The 18,774-nt window shown below is 43.6% G+C and overlaps 2 protein-coding genes across 2 annotated transcripts; both read left to right on the plus strand.

The window, feature by feature from the left end:
- The first annotated feature begins 7,108 nt into the window (after positions 1–7,108).
- eif3m (eukaryotic translation initiation factor 3, subunit M) lies at positions 7,109–11,482 on the plus strand. Its single transcript, XM_076146996.1, has 11 exons — positions 7,109–7,233; positions 7,884–8,016; positions 8,121–8,259; positions 8,361–8,484; positions 8,580–8,674; positions 8,781–8,864; positions 8,978–9,077; positions 9,293–9,374; positions 10,155–10,298; positions 10,560–10,620; positions 11,193–11,482. The coding sequence occupies exons 1-11, from the start codon at positions 7,192–7,194 to the stop codon at positions 11,314–11,316; spliced, it is 1,128 nt and encodes a 375-aa protein (XP_076003111.1). The 5' UTR covers positions 7,109–7,191; the 3' UTR covers positions 11,317–11,482.
- Positions 11,483–14,730: 3,248 nt separating this feature from the next.
- On the plus strand, positions 14,731–18,313 carry prrg4 (proline rich Gla (G-carboxyglutamic acid) 4 (transmembrane)). Its single transcript, XM_076146874.1, has 7 exons — positions 14,731–14,982; positions 15,182–15,300; positions 15,384–15,547; positions 15,750–15,777; positions 16,434–16,575; positions 16,733–16,918; positions 17,058–18,313. The coding sequence occupies exons 2-7, from the start codon at positions 15,189–15,191 to the stop codon at positions 17,083–17,085; spliced, it is 660 nt and encodes a 219-aa protein (XP_076002989.1). The 5' UTR covers positions 14,731–14,982; positions 15,182–15,188; the 3' UTR covers positions 17,086–18,313.
- The last annotated feature ends 461 nt before the right edge of the window (positions 18,314–18,774 follow it).

An 18,774-nucleotide genomic window follows, 5' to 3' on the forward strand; every position in this document is an offset into this window, starting at 1 on the left:
GTCTTTGATCTGGCTATACTCTCTTTGATGTCTTAACAGTCTAAATCTCTCTGGTGATAGAGTTCAATTATAGTTAATTTGTTTTCCTCACTGATTTCAATCTTTATAATCAGTTCAAATAATTAATTTCTAGATTCCAGCACAGTGGACAAAGCTGCAGCGCTGCAACACTGCAGTGAGGTAAGAGTGTTCACCAGTTCCCGTCATCGCCATCTGAAATATTAGTCTAGGATTCCAGTGAAAGTTGCTGACCCCTAATTTAACTCAAAAAGAAGAAGTTGGTAGGGGGGTGGCTCTGGTATTCCATCCTCTCTGTCTCTATCGTGTTTTTGTGTCACAGTTTGAACCAATCTAACAGAATCTGTTGCAAAGTTCATAACCTAGTAGATGCCCCTAAGACCTAAGCCCACATTCAGATGGGCAGTTTGTGGTCATGAAGAAGACAAAGTGCTCTCTGATGTACTCTATTCTGGTACACAAATGAGTGCAAAGGCAGTTCTGTCTCCCTGAGGAACACCCAGTCAGCCTGAGGATGTCCATGCTGTTGACTAGAAAATAGTAGCACAGAAAATTAATTGCTCCCCAAACAACCAAAAACCTTCTGCGGTCCACCCACTACAAACAAACCCAAACCTAAAACCTAAAATAATGCACCGCGTGTACAAAAGGTTGTGGTACAATTGAAAGTGTCTTGTCAAAAAAGCATTGCCTTTGACCCGAGGCGAACGCTGGCTGCTCCTTCCCCAGCGGAGTCTTTAGCAGGGATTCATCAAAGGTGAGGGGGCCGGGAGAAAACATCCATATGACGGATGGCAGCCTCCAAATACACCCATTCTTCAGATCAATCTGTGGTTAACTCAGGGTTTAAAACAACATCACTATGCCGAGGAAGGGAAATGGTCAATACTGCCTCTGACCCTTAACAAGCAATACACACGACTGCATCGTTGTGCAACATGAGCAAATCTGAGAAGGGTTTGGTTTGAGTAAGAGAGCTGTGTGATAAACTGCACAGATATGTGACCTGGCAGGACACATGTAAAAGAAATTACTTTTTTTCCTCTTAAAATAAACACCACTATTCTTGCTACTGCATCGCAAGAGTGACTGTTTATTAGTCGGCGTTTCAATGAAGCACATCTGTGATTTAAAACGGTGGTTCTCAAAGGGGGTTTCAGGGACCACAGGGGGCCCATAACAAATGGCCCTTCCACAGATGCGTCATTAAAAGAGAGCAATTACAGGCATTAATATAACAACCAGAAGGCCCTTAATGACATAATGCTTACTGCTGTTTGGTTGATGTGTGAAAATGTCAAACAAAAACTGTCCAGCTTTAATCCAATGGAAATTTCATGCTGAAATGTTGTGCTTTTTTTCAAACTTACCCCTTCTTCTCATAGTTTAATATTGAGCACACTTTCAGAAATGCATTACGACAAATTCACAGGTCCTGAAATACCTTCAAAGCTTAACAAAGTGATGTCATCGTGCAAAACAGGTGAATTGACCCCTTTACACACCTTGTCAGACACACCCACCAAGTACAAGCATCAGCATGTACGTCATGTGGCCCTGACTGCCTTACCAGCTCAGGCCGGGTGCAGCTGGCCAATCAGAGCAGGCCTTTTATTTTTGAGTGCAGATTTAAAGAGACAGTGTCTAAAATGGCGCACGTTTGTTCAGTCTGAACCAAGGAGATCTAGAAGCTGGTTAATGTGGTACAAAATAGGGCCACGATAAACTACAAAAATAAAGAAATGTCCCCTTCTTCTTCTTCTGTTGTCCGATAAGTCATGAAGGTTTGAAGCACACGAGAAGCAGCCAGAGAAAATAAGACTATGAACAGTTCCTAAAACATTCAAACATATAAGTGATAAGAATAAGATGCTGCGTGTGTAAGTGTTCTCTGTTTTGAGAAGCTGAGGTTTACTTGTGTTTCTTAGTAATCAACCTTGTAGCGATTGTGGGAAGGCTTGCATAGGACGTGTTGCTTTCAAGTGCTGACGGTGGCATAAATAGTTGCTCACTTTTCTGGCCACAGAAATACTCTGTTGATAACAAACTCAACAGTCTGCTGTAATGTTTCATCATTTCCTCTCTATCAGCCTGTGGCCTCTAGAAAATGCACACAGTTCAAAACAAAGCTCAGCCTGAACAATGTTCCTCTGTCTTCCCTGACCGCTCTCTCTCTCTCTCGCTCTCTCTCGCTCTCTCTCGCTCTCTCTCGCTCTCTCTCTCTCGCAGCTCGACTGGGAGTTTCTGCTCTATAGAATAACGGCGCACATTTGTCATTGTCGGTCTTTGTTCTACCGTGCAGTATAAGTTTTTTGGGAAAATTATAAATTAATTTTGGTTGAAAAAGATTGACGTTTTCTGGAAGTCTTTCCAGTCGTTTATACAAAGTGGACATTGTTTCTCTTTTCTTTGACCCGCATGGATGACAACAACCCTGAGTTTTTAATTTTCTCCCACATGGACTCAGCACTCTTTAAAGGGCCTCATATCAGCCGGGAGATAAGAAGGATCTGAGGGAGAGCAGACGTTTCCACAATCAGTGTGTCAGACACAACACTACTCCACTGATGTTTGACACACTCCTTCTCTTTCATGTAGCTGACCACCTTTCTCCTCTCCCACCGACAGCACGACACACACACACACACACACACACTCTGGTGTCAACAAGCGGCTGTTGAAGTTTTCACTTCCACAGATGTGAGGGTAAAGAAATCTCTGAAACTAATGACTAAAAACACTAAGAGGAACAAAACTACTGCAAAGAAACTGTGTTAAGCACGTAAAACGCATAAATACTTTCTTAAATTCTATATCTTCCAAAACATTAATAGTGCAGCAGTGAGGTTGAACATTTTGAGTGGTTGTTTTTTAAGACAGCTGTGTAGGTCTTATTCCTAGTCTTGTACTATGTGCATTCCATTATCGTTACTACATATGAAAGTATCACTGGCTGATCACGCAGTTTCACCCATCAGTACACACTGGAGGCTACAATGGGCCGCTGGTGAATAGTGTCTTGATAAACACACTGACCTCTATTCTTTTCCCATTATGACAATAGTATTTCATCACTCTTCTGACTCTCTTGTCTACCCAGATTCATCACCATACACCATCTGTAATATTTTCTGAAATATTGCATCATAATAACTTGAATTACAGAACCGAGGAGCGTTCAGTAACTGAATCTTGCAGCACAGCCTGTGTCTCATCTCAGCAGGTGTCTGTGAGTCAGGATCAAGGCCGTCACTATCAGTTCTTTACAGTAAACTCCGGCCTCTTCCATGCTGTCACACCCTAGCAGCTGTGACCAGGGGTCATCAGGGAACATTTCACATATCTCTAGCGGTTATTGTGTGTTGTCATACCCTTGAGCCTCTTTTTTGGGGCTAGACTAGAAAATGTTTACTGGATGACTGTGATGTATGCAGTGGTGATGGGAAAGGAAACACCAGTGGGCCACGCAACCTCTGACTGGAGGCACTTAGGCAATCACTTCGCTGTAACTCGCTCACTCCCTGAAATGGATTGTTGAAAATCTTCATTACAGAAACAGAAACAAATTAATTGCTTGAATTTCACCATTATTTCCTTATTAACTTGCCATTAATCATTGAAGCTTCATTCAGATATTTGAAATGCCTTTTATCGTGTTTTAAATAAATATCAAATATTGTATAGATGTACTGAGAACAAGGAAGAGAAAAGAATGGAAAACTTGGTCTTCTATCTGAGCTATCAAAAACTAACTTGGTTGTAAACTTTAAATGGTTTCTCATTCCTCTGCAGCATCTTATCCATCAGCACAGATTAAATAGTAATGAGTCATATCTCAAAGGGTCAAGTAATTATATTTGCCGCTACTGAGATCTGCCATCTTCAAACCCAACATTCTGCGCCGATTCCCTCTGTTGAAGCGATTTTGATTCTCTGTCTGACTGTTCCTTTTAAACTCTTGATGCTCCTGCTATAGCCTGTGAGTGTGTGTAATATAAACACACTCTGATGACAAGAGACCAATTCATTACTCGCAGAGCCCCGTTCCTACTGCAGCGGCTCGATCTATCCAGACGGGAACGTCAGAATTCCTGGAAGAGTGTAGCTTTTTGCTGCAGCCATTAGGTTGAAACAGAGCACACACATTCCACACACAGGGATTAACGACCTCAGATAGCTCAACACCGCCGATGCAAACGCGCTGTGATTGATGGCTGTAGTCTTTGGTGTGATATGAAGCTGGTCATTAAGTGATATGGAAAGATAACAGTGGTATTTCACCTACCAGGTTACTTTTTCTCGTCATCTGGGAGTTTTTTTTTCTTGCAGATGGCTTGCACGGTGCGGCCAAGTGGCAAATAAAACAATACAACTCTGATGAAATTAGCAATAGGGAATTGTGTTGATGTAGCCATGCTGTGTGATTGATGATCCGCAGATAGAAGAGATAACTCATCACAGTGACAGAGGAGCCATCAAAGAAAACGACCCATCAGGACGGGTGTGTGTGTGTGTGTTTCTCTGAGGGTGTGATCTTTCACCTTCATCCATTGGTTAGTTGATTGTTTTTCTTTCGCAGGTTTACACAATAAAAACAAACATGAAGTCATTTTGATGACACTTGGTTGGAAGGGTGATTCAAAAAAGATCCAAGCAAAATCTGGTGCCAATCTGGACCCATGATACAATGAAACACATCTTGTCTGTTTCAGTTCCTGCAATGTCTCAATAACAATTTCGCAACAAATCAAATCCCATCGGTTACATTCCAACCCGCGAAAAAGTGGCAACAAAAACATTAACGGTTGGATCAGCATATAAGTAATTAACAAGCTATTCGCTCCACCCGGGGAAGTTACTCATGCAATTCCTCCTGACAAGGTCACTGGCTGATAGATGAGCCCAAGCAGGGGGATTTTTCAAAGATTGCGGAGGCAGGGAGGACTGTGGGAACCAGACAATTAGTGGGTGGAAGGTAGGCAGCCATGTTGGATGATGACCATGAGACTGATTTACATGGATACTCACCACTTGGCTGGCTGACAGGGAGAAAGCAGACACCTGGGCTCAGCTCTTAACACACAACCATTTATCTTTGAGGAGGCTGAGCAGGCAGAGTGCCAGCAGTTTAGGAAGAGCCACTGCTATCATTTTAAATCAAACATAAATGGATGGATCAGCCAGATAAAGGGCTCATATAAGTACACAGGTATTAGATGTTTTACACATATTTATAGTCAAAACCAGTAAGTGAATACATGCACAGACACACAAATATAAGTATGGAAACCTTGTATGTGCAAAATGTCAATATCTGTGGTCAAATATGTACTCAAATCCTTTTAAAGTGTCAGATGAGTGATTATTAAAAATACATATATTGAAGGGGAGTTTTTAGTGTTGCTGCTACTTAAGAACCTATGACTAGCTTTGACCAGCTATGACCAGCTTTTAGCCTTTGAGATCAGATTTAGAAAAGAAAAAGGAGGAAGTGGGATCGAAATAAGGAATGAAGAACATTGGAAAGGCAAGAAAGAAGGAAGAAGAGAAGAGAGGGGCGTCATATTGATGTTTCTTTAAACTAGTATCTCATGTTGAAACTAGAATCTGCAAAGGAATTGGTTACTACAGCCTCAAGATAATGGTACACACACACACACACACACACACACACACACACACACACACACACCAACCAACCAAGAGCCGTGTGTCAGCCAAGTAACTGTTAGCATGTACATACCATAGTAAGACCTAGAATGATATAAAACAGACTGAATCCACCCTGTAGTTTGGTGCTGGTACCAGGTACAGTCTCCAGTCTCCATGGAGTTCAAAGGTTTAGTGTGGCTGAAGATGCCTCCATGAATATCACACAGGCTACCAAACATCGCAGCAATGTGTCATTTAAAAGAGCTTTTTAAACAGACAAAAACAATGTCTCTCATGCACCTGGAGCTTCAAAGCCTCTTAAACTCTTATTCTGGGCTTGAAACACACCAGGCACTTGACAACAGCTGTTAATCAGATAATAAAAGCCTCAGAGTTACACAAGCACAGTTGTGTAGAAGCAGACATAAATTCTTTGCCATGACAGCATATAAGGGCAGGGAGAGAGTGAGGGTGGAATATGGTACCAGGCACGCGTCTTCCCAACACAATGACGCATCGGACGAAAATGATGGTGAAACACTCCGCCAGAACATTTCACCTCAGCACACTATTTTAGGTATTTATTCTACGGAACACAATAAAATAGAGTTCACTTCCCCATAACTGTGCCGGCCAAGTGAATTATATGACAAGTAGACTTTCAAGGAATTATTACGGAGCCTGATGTCTCTCTGTAGTCTACGAGTTCCCCAAAATACACATATTTCTGTGACAGAGGTGGAAAACACTCCACAGTGTCTTCACCTTGGGACACAGCAGACCTGTTTGACACTTCAGAGGTTGGTAACTTGACTCCATAGTTTGGGGCTGAACCCCAGCTTCACTTACCCTCTTCACCTCGCCCACCTCAATCACCAAGTGACCTGCCATGGTAACAATACACAGGGTCCCATTTGAGCCCCAACTACAGGTCAGCGGATATGTGGTGGAGACGTGTTCTCCTCTGACACTAACAGAGGTTCCAGCGGTTGGAAAGCTCTGTGTCTTACCTGCCATGGTGGTCCGCAGATGGGGCCATAGCTCCATCTGATAACCCCTCAGAGGGATCAGCTTCACCTCTGTTGCCGTCATCCAAGACATCCAGGGTTAATCTCCCCGAGAGGAGATTGATCTGAGGATAAGAAAGAGTGAAAGGATGGGACATGGTGGTGGAGTCGTAAAATTTAGGAGGCAGTCTGACCTCTGAGGGATGAGTCACACTGCTGAGTCTATGCAGCACTGGCAGGGATTTCTTGAATCCATCTGGAAAAATACTCTGTTAAATCAAGTTTATGGGAACGATAATGACATAGCTGGCAGTATTTCAACGTTACAACATGAGGGTTTGTGTTTCTGCTGGTGTTGTGATGTCCAGCGACGGCCATTTCAGGTTACTGTGTCTTTAACGCCATGACCCGGAAATGAAAGCGATGCACACCGGCGCTGCTGCTTTTCCTTTTCCGCCCAGGTCTTTGGTGGTGTAGCGTGGATTCATCAGCTGGGTTACAACAATCGCCTAAAATGAGCGTCCCGGCGTTTATCGACATTACAGAAGAAGACCAGGTAAGACTCGCCTCTGCAAACACAGTTTAAGCCCGATCTTCGGTGGATGACTCGATACATTAAGAAGAACCCTTAAAGAAATTAGCATGCTAGCGAGCGCGCTAACAGGCTTACGAGTAGCATTACTATGCCGATAGCCGCATGCTTAATATGAGACATATGCTTGAACACATGTATGAGGACAGAGTTGTAGTTTGTTTTTAATAAGTAGGATAATAAAGTAAATGCATCAAATTGTTTGGATTGCTAGCTAATCAGAGCCCTTGGTGTGCTATGATATCTAATTTAGCTTTTCGTCGGCTAGCTGCTTAGCTATTCATCTACATAAACAAAGACCCTCTTTGTCGCCAGTAATTTTTGTTGTTAACACTTCAACGCGCAGATCCTTTCTCACAAGTATAGTAGAAAGCTTTGACGACAAATACTCGACATTTTATAGCACAAACACGCAAGAGTGTAACCAATAACACAGGGAATGCCCGCGTTGTGTTTAAGTGGAGCCACTAACATGATTATCACCATGCCGGCGCCCTTACGCCTGTGTAGCTAAATGGTATCGGATCAGACACCAAGCAAAGGGCAGAAATGTGATTTGTTGACATCCTCCATTCTGGTAGAGTTTAATAGATGTGTGTTTATCTTGATTGCAGGCTTCTGAGCTCAGGGCCTACATCAAGGCTAAAGGAGCGGAAATCTCAGAGGAGAACTCTGAAGGTGGTCTTCACGTGGATCTGGCTCAGATCATCGAGGCTTGCGATGTCTGCCTCAAGGACGACGATAAAGGTGTGGGGCAGCGACTGACACAGCACTGAAACACATACACAGATACATTAGGTATCAAGACAACCAGTAGACATTTGTAGTAAATGTAATCACTTTTCTTTCAGATGTGGAGAGTGTGATGAACAGCATCGTGTCCCTGCTTCTGATCCTGGACCCCGAAAAGCAGGAGGCCCTGATCGAGAGTCTGTGCGAGAAGCTGGTGAAGTTCCGTGAAGGAGAGAGGCCCTCCCTCAGGATGCAGCTGTGAGTTCTGCCACCTTTTTGGACACACACACACACACACACACACACACACACACACACACAGAGTGATTTCAGTTTTTAATTTATGTTTTCTGCCACAGGCTGAGCAACCTGTTCCACGGCATGGACGAGACCACTCCAGTGAGGTACACAGTCTTCTGCGGTCTCATCAAGGTTGCGGCTACCTGCAACGCCATCGCCTACATCCCCACCGACCTTGACCAGGTGTGTGTTCACTGAGCCTGCCAGACCGGGGGAAGCACAAACTCTTGGCATGTTCAGTTTTCCCCTTTTACATCATCCGCATCTCCACTCACCAGGTTCGCAAGTGGATTGTTGACTGGAATCTAAACACAGAGAAGAAGCACACGCTCTTGAGGCTGGTGTACGAGGCGCTGGTGGACTGTAAGAAAAGGTAATTGCCCCCGTACGCATGATGTCGTTTGTAATTTCTCATCTCATCGCCGCCTGCCACCCGATATGATGCGACATATTGAACCGACACGTGTATCATTTCACAGTGAGCCGGCGGCAAAGGTGATGGTGGAGCTGCTGGGGAGTTACACAGAAGACAACGCGTCCCAGGCGCGCGTGGACGCCCACAGGTAAACACGCCGCTCTACGTTCTGTCGTCCCGTCCCGCAGCCTCGAGGCGGATGCTTTTCTCTTCTCTCTGGCCTCACTCGTCCCCTCTGCCGCCCCTTTCTTTCCCCTTCAGGTGCATCGTCCGAGCCCTCAAAGACCCCAACACCTTCCTGTTCGACCACCTGCTCACGCTCAAGCCCGTTCGCTTCCTGGAGGGAGAACTCATCCACGACGTGAGTGCCCAACTGCCCTTTTGACGAATCTCGCCATTCTTGTAATCGTTGCAAGTCAACTGTTGCGGCAACCAGATTTCGCTCAACTCCTTTCCAGTATATGTATCATGATAATGGTATCATAATGGTGACCAGTTGGAATGTATGTGCCCTACATGTTTATACGGTTGTACAGCTTTTTAATAACCCCCCCCCCCCCCCCTCTGTCTTTTCAGCTATTAACCATCTTTGTGAGTGCAAAGCTGGCGGCGTATGTGAAGTTTTACCAGAGTAACAAAGACTTCATTGATTCCCTCGGTGAGCAGCCTTGACTTGATATCATTTGTGTATATTCTCCAGACACACGCACACACACACACACACACACACACTCCATTTCCATCCACACAAAAATTACTGATTACTGTGAGAACTCGCAGTCCACAGACTTCGATGCACTGCACTCGTCTGGTTTTGCTCAAACTCTTCCTCCTCCTCCTCCTCCTCTGCTTTATCAGTGATCACATTTCTCCTCTGCACGTACTTTATTGCATATATTGGAAGTCTAGGTAAATATGTTGAATCCTTACACTGATAATATACTGATGTGCTCTTTTAAAGGCTTTACACTCATTTAAGGCTTTTTTTGTGTTTTGGTAGCCTAGAGTATACTGACACACACACACGCAGAATCGTGATTTTGAGTAAAGCATCGCCATTTTATGAAGTGTGTTATTTAAATGTCGGTGTGCTAGTTGAGGGTTGAGCCAAGGATTCTGGGTAGAAACCTCAGGTACCTGTAACCGCGGATCCTCAAGCCAGCTGACGGGCATCTTTTTCATTGTGTAAACACAATAAACGGCAGTGGACTAATTCGCCGCGCCGTGTTGACACAGTGCAGGAATGTGTGTGTGTCAGCAGTGTCTCCGTCTCGCACTCCAGTGAAGGCTGACGCGCAATTACAAGCAAAGTGTAGGACGGACTCTGAAAACAGTGTCGAGTGGCGTTTTCTGGGAAACTCCCCCGAGGCCTGAGTAATGGACCGTGCGTGTGTTTAATGACCCCCCCCCCCTCTCTCTCCTGCCTGTCGCCCCTCAGGTCTGTCCCACGAGCAAAACATGGCCAAGATGCGCCTGCTGACATTGATGGGCATGGCGGTAGAATTCAAGGAGATCTCCTTCGACACCATGCAACAGGAGCTGCAGATTGGAGCTGAAGACGTGGAGGCTTTTGTCATTGACGGTACGTCGCCGCGCACTGAACACCAAGCAGCAGGCTCGCAGGGGAAAACCCCCCTAGTAGTGAAGCTCGTACCGGAGCGGAGCCTACATGGCATCCGGCCAAGAACAACATTTTCTTGTATTTTGTGACCGGGGTCAGCTTCCTCCGAGTAAAATATTTACCGCTGAGACTCTGGAAGCCTCAGCGGCGCTTTTTAGATCATTCTGTCAGCGCCGTCGCCTCGGCTCATTTTTTCCCCTCCTCTCTGTCTCTTCTTTGCAGCTGTCCGGACCAAGATGGTATACTGCAAAATCGATCAGACACAGAGGAAAGTGGTCGTCAGGTAAGAGATCACCACCCCGTACATTTAACCAAAGCATAGTAAAGTAGTTATTTTGCTTGTTTTGAGTAAGTAAAGCTCTGTATTTATGGCACAGAGGCAAAATTAGAGTCAGTACCTGAAGCGCTCTACTAGAATAATGGAAAGGTCCCAATCCAGATCAGAAGGGAAGAGGCATAGGGGGGGTTGTCCGGTGTGAGATGAGAGAAAGCACCTGCATTTAGCTAGTTTAGATGTGGCCGGAATCATACCATAACAGGCATGACAACACGGCTGAGGGCTCAGAGGGCCGTGGTGCTGAAAGACGTCACCCATGTGGAATATAGAGGCGTTGTCATCCTTGAATTCCCTATAAGGAAATGTTAATGTGTTAATATAAGTGATAATGTGTTCATCCTGCTTCCATGTATCTGAATTGAGGTCTTTGTGTGTGAAGAATCGTCTTATCTGTTTGATTATAGATACAATTGCAGCTCTGTATTTAATTTCCTCAAGGAGGCGAGGCGCAACCTTGACCCGCTTCCTGTTTTCTTTTGGCTATTTTAACATTCTCCACTTTGTTTCCACTCGATCAGCCACAGTACACACCGCACCTTTGGCAAGCAGCAGTGGCAGCAGCTGCACGACAGCCTCAGCGCCTGGAAGGGTAACCTAGCAGCCGTCAAGACCAGCCTGCAAGCCCTGTCACCCTCCGCCTGATCCTCCCACCTTTCACCCCCCCCCCCCCCAAACTGTCCAGACTGCCTCAAACATCTCACTATTCTCCTGTTTCTCAAAGTTCCCAGGCTGAAGTGGTCAACATTTATGTAATAAATCATTCAAATCATTTTATAATAATTCAATAAAGTGTCAGCGGGGAAATCTTTGCCTGTGATTGCTTCTTTCTTAAACGTCACTTGTTGCTTCATCGTCTTTTTTAGAGTAGCAGTTGTTTTAACCTGGAGCTTCGTCTTCTAGTGGCCCTCCACATCTGGTTTCAGTTCAGGACAGAATGCAAAGTGCTAGATGAGCTGTGGCTCGGTGAGAAACGGCTTACAGCTAAAGCGACAAGGGTAGCGTGACCTTGCAATGACCTTGCTCGCTGAGGTCGGCAGTATTTACTGTAACGCTTGGGAGATGGCTGATTCAGTCCTGCTACAATGTAGAAAGCGGGCCCATAATTATTTATCTGCGTCTCTAATCTGTGTGAGGAGGGACAAGCAGGACTTCTAGCTTCCATTTTGCCTTTTATTTTACTTACCTTTGCCCTATGAGCTGAAGTAAATGGCCATTTCCCCAGCATAGAAGTCTCTTTGGGCAGCGATCCAGAGCATTAGGATGTGAACTCTGATGATATATGGCCCAGGCATTAGGTGTAAAAGGGGTCTGTTGGAGTTCTCTCCCTCTGGGGCTATGATGAAATCAGCACAAACTGACAAAGTGCAGACGACTGACATTGCACTGTTTCAATCCCTACACACACACACACACACACACACACTCTTCCCACCCCCCCCCACCCCCCTCAATGTCCACTCTGCCTTTTCCATGACAATTATAATGCCATAACTCAACCTGTTTGCTTATTTTATGTAGTTATGACGCACTTTTTTCTGTACTGAAGAAATCCCCTTAAGTGGTGTACAGGATGTAGTGGTCGGTATTTATTGTGCAATTTGTTCTTATGTCACAAATCTACTGTGCATACAACAATCTTAACATATCCACCGAGGGAAAATGGGCTTTTTCTTTGCAAAGCCTCTGTGTTGAAGCTGCTTTACCCGTGGAACCACTGCAGTGTGTGGGTGTCGTGATGTCACTCTTCTCCCCGTACGCCTGCAGAAGCTCACCACTCACTCCTGTCCGGTTGTCCGCAGGGAGCAGCATCTCCGAATCTTATCGCAGGGAGTAAATCACACAACACATGCTCAGGAGCGCAACCTCATCACAGCCACCCGCGAGGTGGAGCACAGAGCTGATAGAAACTAATGTGACAAAGGCGCAACAGAATTCATCTTGGTTATTCATTATATGCTCCTTAGCCTCTCATCTACTTCTCTCAGTCCTGACACTGATCCATCCCGGGCCTTCTTGTCTCGCTCTAATTTGTCTCGCCCTCTTGGAAGTTACTGGTTTGTGGATGGTTCCGTCTTGTGAAATGTCCCAGATGTAATTATTTTGCTCCGCGGTGAGCTTATCTGTTGCGTGCGTCATGACCCCTGCTTATCACGGTCGGAGGTAGCTCTGCATTGTTCAGTGATGAAAAGTGCAATAGGTGGGAGCTGAACTGCTGAACTGGCCCCTTTTTGTACAACGCTCACAGATCTGATGTTGTGACTCATGACCAGAACCAAACGAATTCCTCTGCAGTGAGAAGCGCTATTCATCATTATAATTTTGATATTTTAGTGTGTGGTGTAAGCGGGCAAGATCATCTGACATCACACAGCAGATAAAAACATTCCTCTGGGTAAATCTAAGACTCCAGTATCCATGACAGTATCCAGAGACACAGCCAGGCACAAGAGAAGGGGCTCCTACTGCCCTTCAATTAGCACCATCCAGTAGTCAGCAAGATAATATTCCAGTGCCTCCTATCTGTGTTTTACATAAACACAAGCCTAGAGGCCCACAACCGGGACACAGATATGTATATTTACATGGAGAGTGTGAAACATAAACATGATTGCGATGTGGGATGCTTTGTGGGACGGAACAGGAAACGATCCATCTCACCCTCTGGTGGTTTTCTTATTTGTTGTCTGAAGTTGCCATAGTCACAACAAAGCAGAAGCAAACTCTGCTCTGTTGCAAGTAAGACTCTCAAACCCATTAAACAACCTTTACCCATACAAGGCCTGTGTGTGTGTGTGTGTGCGCGAGCAGTAGTTACTAGTGTAACCTGCTTGGTGCTTTTAAAAGATAATGCGTAGATCCTAAAACAGTAATTTACACACTCTCATAAACATAAAGAAGCATTTGAAATGTGAAAATGTCAGATGTTGAGCCTCAGCAGTTTGGTTGTTTATTGTAAAATACAGCACTTGTTCCATTAAAGGGTCATTAAAGGAAGATGACCTCTTAAATACCAGTAAATCTTCCCAGACGAGGTTAACTGAGGTTACGGGACAAAACATCATTCAGACAGTGATGGTCAGTGTCTGATGAAGAGGATTACCTGAAGAAGTTTACGTTTTAAGGCCTCCTAGGTTGACTGCAAGTGCTATTATTAGGTTTAGAAGATGGTAGTTCCCTCAAAGCCGGTGTAGTCCAATCTGACGTATAATGTGGTGAAGGGTTTTGTAGGCCCACACACAGACTGAGCTTGCTGGGTCTACAAAAGGAGTGTGGTGGGTAAGCATGCAGTCAATGTTCTACAAATAAGGGGGTGGGGGTATATATTATACCATGATCCAACAAGAGGCTCTTTCGATGTGGTGAATCCACCCTGACAACTCAGTGAAGTGGGCCAGCGAAGAGAGCAACATGGGGGAGCCTGGGGGAGAGAGAAGTGAGACACATAGTGCAGAATTCTCCTCATATTGTTCCCTTTCCAAGGTCAGTGAGGGACTGGGAAAGATTTATGGACGGGGCAGCTTGGAAGGTATGTGAAGTGATAGAGTTGGTTAAGCCAGATGGTTACTTGGTGGTTGGGAAGGTGGCTTGAATGATTCATGGTTGGCTGTGGTCACCTTTGACATAACGTCGCGATCACTTGTTCTAAAGTAGTCTGTTTTTCAAATATATACAGTAAAAAGCTCATTATATTGTCTTATTTGTCTTAAATTAAAAATGTGACTACTACCACAACACATCTATCTATCTATCTATCTATCTATCTATCTATCTATCTATCTATCTATCTATCTATCTATCTATCTATCTATCTATTCATTCCGCTCGAAGTAGTCATGTAGCTACGTGCTGGGAAGGGAGAAAGTTGCGGTTTTAGGTGGAGTTCATGTGCGTTATCTGACTCAGAGGGTCAGATGATGGTGACTGCCCTGTGAGTGACACACAGAGAGAGAGAGAGGTCGGGAGAGAGAGAGAGAGATAGGCCTTCCCTGTTATTATGGTTTCAGATGCCCCCTAGTGTCCAAAGTGCATTACTCCAACGCACACTATCCAGGTGAAAGTGATCGATTGCTCTGGTCTGGGCAGGTAGTCTCGAAAGATCTTGGGCAACTTCTTGTCAGCAGTAAACAAACTTTTTTTTTTTCTCTGACGGAATTGCGCAGGTTCTCTGCTTCACAGATGGTTTGTGGTTTTGAAAGAATAAATAATGACCCTTGTTACAGTTGATTTAGGGGAGTTACAGCACTCAGGTTTGGTTTGCGGCGGTCGCTCGCGGTAGGCGCTTCCTGATTTCATCTTATCAACGTCGAGGTATGGACACGTTCCTTTCGATTCTGTTGGTTCTGGTTTAAATACTGCTTCCCTGTGTGTATGTATGCTGTTAATGATCGCTAATGCAGTTTTAACAGTACGTGATTGATTTAAACGTACGCACAGACCGTTTAACTCTATATGTTATGGTTTGTTTGCTTTCTTTACTGCAAATTTATGCCCCACCCTCTCTGTACAGGTGAACCATGACCATGTTTTTCGTCTTATTCTTTCTCTGTCAACTCCTTTCCTGCGGCGAGTGTGTTTGTATGAGGCGGCTGCTCTCTGAAAAGCCTCAAGGGTCACAAGATCAAGAAGGTGAGTGGTGTTCTTTGTGGGCGCATTAACCATTCGGCGCAGATCCAGTCAATTTATTCATTTGTTTTTCCACGAACTCGTAGTATTTGTAGATGAAGGGAATGCAAATTTGTTCCTGCGCCGCCACCTGCTGTTCAACCGCCTCGACTTTGAGGTCTTTATGCCTGGAAACTTGGAACGAGAGTGTTATGAAGAGGTGTGCAACTACGAAGAAGCACGGGAGGTCTTTGAAGACACCCCGCAAACAGTTAAGTGATGCCGGGCATCTGGCTGCTCGTTTGGGGTGTGTGTGTGTGTGTATGTGTGTATGTGTGTGTGTGTGTGTGTGTGTGTGTGTGTGTGTGTGTGTGTGTGTGTGTGTGTGTGTGTGTGTGTGTGTGTGCGCGTGTGTGTGTGTGTGTACACCCTTGCTGAAGAGTTCAATCAACAGATGTTCTCTTATTTTGCAGGATACTTTCTGGAAAAAGTACACGGAGGGTAAGATATTAATGTTTCAGTTTGACACACCAAGTTGTAACTTTGAGGTTAGTTTTGAAATTTGAGCAACCCTCAACTCAGCCCTGAGGTGCTCAGTTTCTGTTTCTGTCACTTTACTTTAAGTTATGTTACGTGTTCTTTAGAAACCTGTTTCACTACACGTTCGTCTTGATGGTTTGGTCAGGTGTAGATACTCAGTTTGTATGAGTCTTAGTCATTTGAGTTGCATGAATGATACTTTTTATGTAACGTTTATTATTATTATTGTTATTGTTATTATTATCATTATTCTTTTATTTAGCCTTTTTTATTGAAGAAACAACACTAAAGACATTACAATGGACATGTGGTTATACAACTTTTTAGTGTTATAGTAGTAGTAGTAATTTCAGAGATTGTTTTTACATATAAAGAGGGAAAAACAATCATGATAAGAATATGTAAAGCGCATTAGAAATGGGCGAAAGGGGAAACAAAGCAACAGCGGGAAAACACAGCCAGTTACAGCGATGTGTGTCAGTTTACCTGGATGACATTAATCATTCCAGATAGAGTCAGGTGATAATGTTTTCTTAGAAGAGTTTTGATTAGTGATATTAATAAACTAAGTCAACATCAGATATCCAGAAGCTTATGTGGTCTGTGATGATCCACAGAAAAGGACAAGGGGCCATCACGGGTGGACGTGACATCACTGTTGGTGGGCTTGATCTGTGGAGGAGTGTCTTTAGTTATCATGGGGCTTTTGATCTGGTATTTCTGTCAAGGCAAATGCAAGGACGACTTCAGCCGTGTCAGGTGAGCGAGAGGACCTTTATTACTTTTTATGGGATCATACACACTTGTCAGTTTAATTTCATCAAGGGTAATTAAATATTACAGCTAGGTCAAGCAGGTTTCTATGTGCCAACACACTCCGAGGCAAGTGACATGATACCTGTGTGTACACTTTTAGTTCAATCAGGCGTCCAAGGCGGACTAACGCCTCTCTGATTATGAGACGGCTAGAGGAGGTCTCCCTACAGCCTGTGCACCCACCTGGATCCCCACCCCTGATGGAGGACCCCCCCGGGCTGCCCTCCTACGAACAGGCAATCGCAAAAGCTGGACCGCACGATGCACCGCCTCCTCCCTATCCCGGGTATTTGTGTTTACAGTTTAAGTCACAGGATGTCACTTTATTACTTGCACACAAACAATCTTTCATTCCCTTCACAGAGATTGTTCACACACCTCATTCTTACTAACATATTCTCTTATTGTTGTTTTCTTCCCATCAGCTCACAGCCTGGGACTATTCGGCGGTAGTGCCAAGGGTGAACCACATGTGCATATTTGTCAACTGCAAGACTTACAAGACGATTTACAACTTACTTGCTACTACACTTTGTTGCACTGCCTCTTTGTTTTATAATAATTTTTAAAATCTTAACAAGATTTAGAATACTTCCTCATCCGCCCTGTGCATCATTCTCTCAGAGATTCTCACTTTCTTTGGCTGGTATATCCTTGGACTGTTATTACCAAATGTGTTGTAGCGTGTCCACAACCTCCTTGTAGTATGGAACTACTGACACGAGAGTTGACCTATTTTGCTGCTTTTTATCTAAATGAAGAATCTACAAATTGTTGTAAGTTGGTAAGTAAGTTGGTAAGTTGATGTAATGTCTAACAGCTGAAATCTACAGGTGATTAAAATTTGAGACACAACACTTACAGAAGAGTTAATACTAAATTTAGGGTTGTGTATCATTACATAAGTATTAATTGTATTCTGAGGTAAGACTACTTTAGCCGTCTTCAGCTCTGCTTCAGCTTTCAGAAGGATAAATGCTTTTAATTAAACAGTGTGTTTTTGAAACACGCTGGTTTCGATGGGATTTACCTCAAGATGATAATATCTTTTACCTTTTCTTTCACAACATTTGTGACATCACAACTTTTGTGTCGACTCATTAATTAAGTTCTTTTGTGTCAAAATGATGTGTTTGAGTGATTTTGCAAGTCACCATATTTAATAAATGTGCTCTATATGTCTAAAGTCAGCCGTTTGGGCCCGATTGCCCTTCATTGTTATATGTAAATACTCATGTATACGACACTCATCAAAAGTATACAAAACATTTTATATTGACATGGGAAGATTATAGATTGGATTAATAAGATGATGGAACATTTTAGATGCATAAATAGATACTTCAAAAATATATAACTAATACTAATGAAATATAAATACAAACCAAAAATCCAAAACAATTCCAGTCGGTGCAGAAGTAGCCAGTAACTTACAAGTGCAGAACAAAGTGACTTTGCTATGTCTTGAATTATCAGTACTTTTTGATACTCTGGGTGAAGCAGAATCTAGAGGCTGTTTCTGATTCTTCATTATGCCCCTGTACTTTTCTGTACCAAAGTTTGTGATATTATTGACAAATTACCATTTTTACAATTTACTAAACTACTTATTTTTAAGCTGATCCAAAGCATTACTTGCCAGAAAGGGAAATGTTTTAAATAAACTTGATATTTAAAAATGTTTTTTGTCTCAGCTTTTGTCTTTTTCTTTAGATGCAAGTTGATAAGATGTGTTGAGACTGTTGTTATAACTTTGAATGTCAAAGTAAATGTGACTGCAATCAGTTTGTTGTAGCCCTGTAGGATGAACAATGGTAGGAGCTGTGCATTTAAAGTGTTCTGCATCCAAATCATTGAGCCGATGGGAGGAAACCATCAAATTGTCTCACTGTCCAGATACACACAGGATTTAATATTGAACTGTACTGTGGAGAGACGACTGGAAAACAGCCCACTTAAACAAAGATATGAATTCAAAGCCATGCCGCAGTTCTATATAATGTAGATGTAATCTTTGTAGCCAGTGGTACAAGAGGTTAAAGTTCGAGGGAATCTGTAACTATTTAACCCTTTACACCACGTTACTTTGTGTTGTGGCCAAATACAAGAAGTAGATCTAAATAAATCCAGTCCTCAAACTTC

This window comes from Genypterus blacodes, unplaced genomic scaffold, assembly GCF_046128005.1.
Source record: "Genypterus blacodes isolate CSIRO-AG114 ecotype Tasmania unplaced genomic scaffold, CSIRO-AGI_Gbla_v1 ptg000036l_1, whole genome shotgun sequence".
Taxonomy (NCBI): Eukaryota; Metazoa; Chordata; class Actinopteri; order Ophidiiformes; family Ophidiidae; genus Genypterus; species Genypterus blacodes.